At 50.0% G+C, this 6,201-nt stretch overlaps 1 protein-coding gene across 1 annotated transcript; it reads right to left on the bottom strand.

The window, feature by feature from the left end:
- Positions 1 to 2,554: 2,554 nt before the first annotated feature.
- Positions 2,555 to 4,008, bottom strand: Ccdc166 (coiled-coil domain containing 166). The gene is made up of 2 exons (XM_055626649.1): positions 3,574 to 4,008; positions 2,555 to 3,485 (listed from the first exon to the last, which is right to left on the bottom strand). Exons 1-2 carry the CDS (start codon positions 4,006 to 4,008, stop codon positions 2,562 to 2,564), a joined length of 1,359 nt encoding a protein of 452 aa, XP_055482624.1. The 3' UTR covers positions 2,555 to 2,561.
- Positions 4,009 to 6,201: the final 2,193 nt, after the last annotated feature.

Genomic DNA, 6,201 nt, shown 5'->3' with positions numbered 1-6,201 from the left:
TTACTCCCTCCTAAACCTCCAAGCCCTCAGTTTCCTAACATTTAGATTTCCCACATTTTACTTGCTTTTTGTGAAATCTTAGGTCTGGTTCATGCTTTAAGTCCTCCAAGCTCTCTCCTCCCGCTCTGCTCTCCTCGCGCTCTCCTCTCCTCGAGCTCCTCCTCCTTCTCGCCCCTTCCTGTTCTCTAGCTCCTCCCCTCTTTCCTGTCCTCTGGCTCCTCCCATTGCACAGCATTGTATCTAGTTGCTTTATTTGTGTCCTGTTTACACAAGAGTTGAGACAGGATGCTTATAGTGAGTATCACAATGCAATAGCCAGATTGAAAGCAGAGAGTTGGGGGTGTGGAAATCAGCATTTGAATTAACAAGGGTAAGGCGTATACATTTAAAAAGAACATTATACCAACAGAGAGGTGTGCTTTAAACTGGTCATGAGGCTGCTCTTGGACAGCAGAACATGCTCCCTCATGGCCTATACACTCCTCTCTTCATTCAGCAGTCCTGGAGGCCCTTGGACTGGACTGTTAGATCTTAGAAGACGCCACCTAGGTAGCTGGAGAGATGGCTCAGTGATAAGCATCTGCTGCTCTTGCTGAGGACCCAGGTTTGATTCTTTAACACCCACGAAGTGGCTCACCAAATCTGTAGCTCTAGTTCCTGGGAATCAGACACTTCCTTTTACCTCTGCAGGCACCAAGCATGCTCATGGTACACGTATATACACAAAGGTAAGTCACCCGTCCACATAAAACTCTAAAGATTTTGTTTATGTATTTTCTGTATATGGGTACCTTGTCTGAATGTACATGTATGTACCAGAAGAGGGCATCCAATCCCATTAGAGATGGTTGTGAGCCACCATGTGAGTGCTAGGAATTGAACTCAGGACCTCTGGAATAGCAACCAGTGCTCTTAACTGCTAAGCTGTCTCCCCAATCCCTAAAAAATTTTTACAAGTTTTTTTCTTTCTTTTTTCTTTTCTTTTTTTTTTTTTTTTTTTTTTTTTGAGACACGGATTCTCTGTGTAGTCCCTGAATGTCCAGGAACTCACTCTGTAGACCAGGCTGGCCTCAGACTCAAAGAGATTCATCTGCCTCTGCCTCTGCCTCTGCCTCTGCCTCTGCCTCTGCCTCTGCCTCTGCCTCTGCCTCCCAATGCTGGGATTTAAGGCACCCACCACCACCACCAGGGCAAAAAAAATTTTAGTGCAGTTTTGTTAAATCCTAAAGCTGTCTCCTGAAGTGGCTCCACCATTTGCATTATCCCGCAACAATGTGTGAGTGGTTGAAAAGGCCTGATCAGTTATGCTGAAGAAGGAATTCAAGACTGAGCTCTTGTGCGAGATCCCTCTACTTTGCTAATCCAATCCAATCTTGTCCCCGAAACGGCCGCATCCGAGTTCTAGCAACTGTCTAGTTAAGCTACCCTGGTCCAGACAGGGGGGAGGTTCATGGGGGTTGCTGTCTAAGGCCGTGTCCCAGCCCACATGCACTGGAGAATTCCCAGTCAGTGTCAGAAGTATAGAAGCTGTGGGCTCCCTGCACCTTGGACTGGGAGGGACCACCTGTCGTGAACAGAATTCTAGACAGGAAATGTGTCCAAAGTCAGTGTCCCTGACTGTGTTGACAAGAGTTCAAACCTCAGTTAAGGAACATTTTAAAGACTGGCTTTGCACATTAGAATGAAAGGGCTGGGGTGGTGATACACACCTTTGATCCCAGCAGTGGGGAAGCAGAGGCAGGAGAATCTCTTTTGTTCAAGGCCAGCTTGCTCTATAGAGAGAGTCCCTCAAGGACAGGACAGGACAAGATGTGACCAAGGAAAGGGGCATAGCTAGCTCCAGATACCACTGGGACAAGTGACAAAATCTAACTGGCCAGTATGATTTAGTAGATAGTATTTTCTCCAAGGTGAATTTCCTAATTTTGATTGTGTTTTGAAGAAATGCGGGACAGGGATAGGAATGTAGCTTAGGTGTAGGTTTATCACCCATACAGCCTTGGGTTCAACCCCCAACACTGGAAGAAAACAGGTCAAAGTGCTATCCAGTAAACACACACAGTAAAGCTAGAACTGTTTCCAACAGAATCCCAGATGACTCAGAATATCAAAACCTATGTATTCCTGTTTCTCTAGATGTGTGGCATTGAGAATCCCAGATAAATCTTGCAGTTCCCTAAATTTAATGATGGGAAAGCCCAGTAGGCTCTTCCTAGGCTGATGAGAACAGAATCTGCTCTCTTCTGCAGAAATTCCCTTGAAGTTACACTACCCAACTTCCCCTGAGTGCTGTCTATGCCTGCCTAGCTGGCTCCTTACCCAGGCTGGCTGTTGGTGGAAGGGCACTGAATTCCAGCAGGCAAGGAGATCTGGAGCTCACTTGTAGCTCCCATGGTCAGCCATTGCTCACCTGAAATACAGGGGATGCGAACCAAGCTGGTGCCAGGGCGTCAAGGGGTTTATTTTCCATTTTTATTAATATCCTTATGTAACCAAGAAAGCTTCCAAGGTGTATGTCTCTCCCACCTCACGACCCTACCGGCCTGCTCCCTCTTATGGGTTCAGGCTTTCCCCAAGACAGCTTCTGTGGCATTCTCAGTGTTTGCAGTTTCCTCCATCTGCGGGTTGAGAGGGACCCGATCTTGGGACTGAATTGAGAGAGGCTTGTTGCTGACTTTTGCAGATGGGACAGTTTTTTGGGAAAGCTCATACGTAGAGGGCTGTGGAGAGATCCGAGAATCCTCACGCGACCGTGGCTGCACGGAAGAGGTAGCCGACAGCAGGGCCTGGGAGCCTTTGACTGACGCGGTCGGGGAGATCCGCGGGCTCCTGGACAAGGGAGTCAGAGACGGGGCGTGAGCTGCCAAACGTGATGGACTTGGGACAGCCATCACAGACTTTTGAGGTGGGGCCAAAGAAGAGTCTGTACACAGAGTCTTGGGCTCATGTTGTGACACCGACTGGGCCGGGGGGATCAAAAATGGTTGGGACAGAAGCTGGGCCCTTAAAGTGATATTGGACGACTCCACAGGAGATTTAACCGAGCTGACGCACAAGCTGGATGGGAGGCTTTGGGGCGGCTGCCAGAGCGGTGGCCCGTCGGGCCCCCTGTGCAGCCAGCTGTGTAGATGCTGCATGTTCCCCACGTTCACGTGTTCCTGCTGCAGCTGCTCCCGCTGCTCTAGCAGCTCCTGCCGCATCTCCAGCAGTAACTGGGCCCGGAGGAGAAGCCTCAGGAGCTCTTGACGGAGACGCCCATTGTCCGACTTGATGCCCTGGGTGTGCGAAATGAGGGCACGAGCTGCCGTCCGCTCTGCGCGTCGCGCCAAGGACAGCACTTGCTGGCGGGCCTCACGCTCGAAAGTCGTCTTGTTTTCCATGAAACGTCGCTTCGCCCGGTTGAGAAGCAGCGTGTGCTCCACGCGCATGTGCAGCAGCTCGCGCTCCAGGGTCCGGATTCTCGCCAGCTGCTCCAGCTGCAGCTCCTGTAGGGAGGTCGCGGATCAGCAAACAGCTGGGGAGCACGCCCATCCCCCTCGACCCCGCCCGGTCCGAGGGACCGCTCGCACTGGCCTTGTAGGGCTGAAGCTCCTGAACCTTCTGGGCCATGTTTTCTGCGCGCATCTGCATTTCTACTAGCTGCGCACGCACTCCTTCCTCACGCCCTTGGTAAAGAGACGCCAGTTCGGCTCGTTGCCACCGGATCAGCGCCAGGTCCATGCGGTTCTGGTCCTCGAGGCGCACGATGGAGCTGGCACAGCGCTGGGCGTGCGCGCTCACATAACTGGCATAAAGCCGGTTCTCTTCGCGCAAGCGCCGTGCCTCGCGGTCCAGGAACTTATTGTTCTGCAGCACCTGCTCCACATGCTGCTCACAGGCCACCAGGTTGTCCGAGAGCAGCGTGTACTCGCGCTGCAGGTACTGCGCGTGCTCGGAGAGCGGGAAGTCCCCACTGTCAGCTGCCTGCTTGCGCGAGGTGAACTGTCCGCGCCTCCTCCTAGGCGCCATGACTTGAGGCCCGGGTCAACTGGGCTCATGAGAGCACCGTGCCCCACCCGCTCCCTCAGCTCAACACATTCCCCCTCCTCAATCCGAAAATTCTGGAGAACTACACCCTAGGTTCAGGGATGTGTCTTCAGTGTGTGAGGTTCAGAGCAGGCAGAATTAGAGATGAGACCATCCTGGTCAGCCTGAGTATGAGTGCTCCCGCCAGAACTCAGCTGTCCCTTCGCATCCTGGTGCAGGTGACTAGGAATGTTGATTCCAGCATGCGCAGCCTCTATGGAGACAGAACTTAGTCGCTGTACCCCCACCTCCTCCCATTCTGTTGCTCTGGCAACAGCTTGATTCAAGCTTTCGTTTCCGGCCTTTACTTACATCCTTGCATGGCTCTGCAGGGATATGGTCACAGTCAGGCAAAGCTTCACTTCCAAGTCCCCATCCTCCACTCTCCAGGTTCTTAGCGCTCTTGCTGTCACTCCATCCGGGGCTCTTCAGGTCCCGCAGCATAGGAGGAGTCTTCCACAAGCTCCCTCCATCCAGCTTTGAGAGAGAGCCCTTCTCCACCTGTACTTGTGAAGTCTTTATGCCCCTTCACACTGTTGGGTTCAGGGTGGAAGCTGAGAAAACTCATTTCAGAGACAGAAACTTAAAATGCAAGCTGTATTTTCTGTGCACTCAGGGAGGAGACCAGTTCAGGATTTGAACCGAGTCCCCAAGGGGAGGCTGTAATTGCATATTTAAAGGGTAAAAACCATAGAGCAAGGGGGAGCGGGGTGGGCTGTAGCATTGTCCGATCATATTTTGACATAAGGGATTGAGCATGGGAGTTTCCATCAATCAGGGTAGGAGTAGGTCCTTGGGCCTGAACTTGTTTGATCCTGCCAGCAAGATGGAGAAGTTGTCCTTGAGATAGTTTGGACTCAGACAACTGTTTCCTTACAACAGAAGCGGTTCAGTTACTGGGAAGTTTTCAGCTCCCCTAGGACCTGGAACTTTGAATTTAGTTTCTCCCTATGATTAAATGGAGTCTGAAAATGAAATAGTAGTACTTAGAATAAGCTCTTTTTGCTTGTTCCCAACAAAGCAGCATTTCAAAGGGGACTCTTGGCATCTGAGGCCTTTGGTAGAATGGGACTGAGAGAAGGCATTAAGACCTTTCTGATGTAATGTATGATAAACAACGATCTTCATAATTTCAGGGCTGGGACTCAGTAGGAAAGCGAAAATTTATTTTACAACCTTGCAAAATCTGTGCAACCTATAGAAAAGGCAAAAATAGCTAGCCTGCAAATTTAGCTCATAATAGTGGGTTTTCTTGTTTTTTTTTTTTTTTGTTTTTGTTTGCTTTGTTTGTTTTTGTTTTGTTTTGGTTTTGGTTTTTCAAGATAGGGTTTCTCGTGTATAGTCTTGCCTATCCTGGACTCACTTTGTAGCTTTGTAGACCAGGCTAACCCCAAATTAGAGAGCCTCATGGCTGTGCCTCCCAAGTGCTGGGATTAAAGATGTTTGCCAGAACTGCCCAGCTTGGTTTTTATATCCTTAACCGTATTTCCCTGTCCCTCTGAATTCCTCACTGGCTAGGTTCTTCAGGGAGGTAAACTTTTCCCTACTTGTCTCGCATAATTCCCATTCAAAATTCCCCATCCTTTTGGGGCTCAAAATCTCCTTCCCCTTTTTGTTTACACAGACCCAGTTGCTTAGAAAATTGTGAATTTTCAATCAATGATAAACTAAAAAGAGCCCATGTAGGAAGGTGCCAGCTGCTAGCTAGAGAAGACAGGGGCCTAGTGCCTCCTGCTTATCTGTGGGTCATTAATGAGTGCTAAATGCCCCTCACATTAAAACTGGACCTTTTTTTGTTTATTTTTTTTTAATCTTCTGGCCAGGGCACTTATCCCTGAGGCCCATCCATGACATCTTCTTCTTAGCTCCCTCTCCTAGTAGGCAAGACATCTAGAGGGTAGAGGGAGTACCCCAGGGATGTGATGTCTCCCTCCTTGTGATTAACTCCACTTAGATGGTATCCGCACAGGATTCGGTCTTGACTAGAAAACGTCAGCCACCTGCCAGGTTGCTAGTGGATGCTGGACGTGGCAGTTCAGTGGGGGATTCTGGGTTGGCAGAATGGTGACAACAGTAAGCAAAGCACTGGTTTGCCAGCGTGCTCTGATTCTATTGGCTGTATGCAACGGCTTAACC

The sequence above is a fragment of the Psammomys obesus genome, unplaced genomic scaffold (genome assembly GCF_907164565.1).
Source record: "Psammomys obesus unplaced genomic scaffold, mPsaObe1.curated_primary_1811, whole genome shotgun sequence".
Lineage (NCBI taxonomy): Eukaryota > Metazoa > Chordata > Mammalia > Rodentia > Muridae > Psammomys > Psammomys obesus.
Note: the sequence above shows the minus strand (reverse complement) of the source record. Positions and strands in the feature narration are given on the sequence as shown.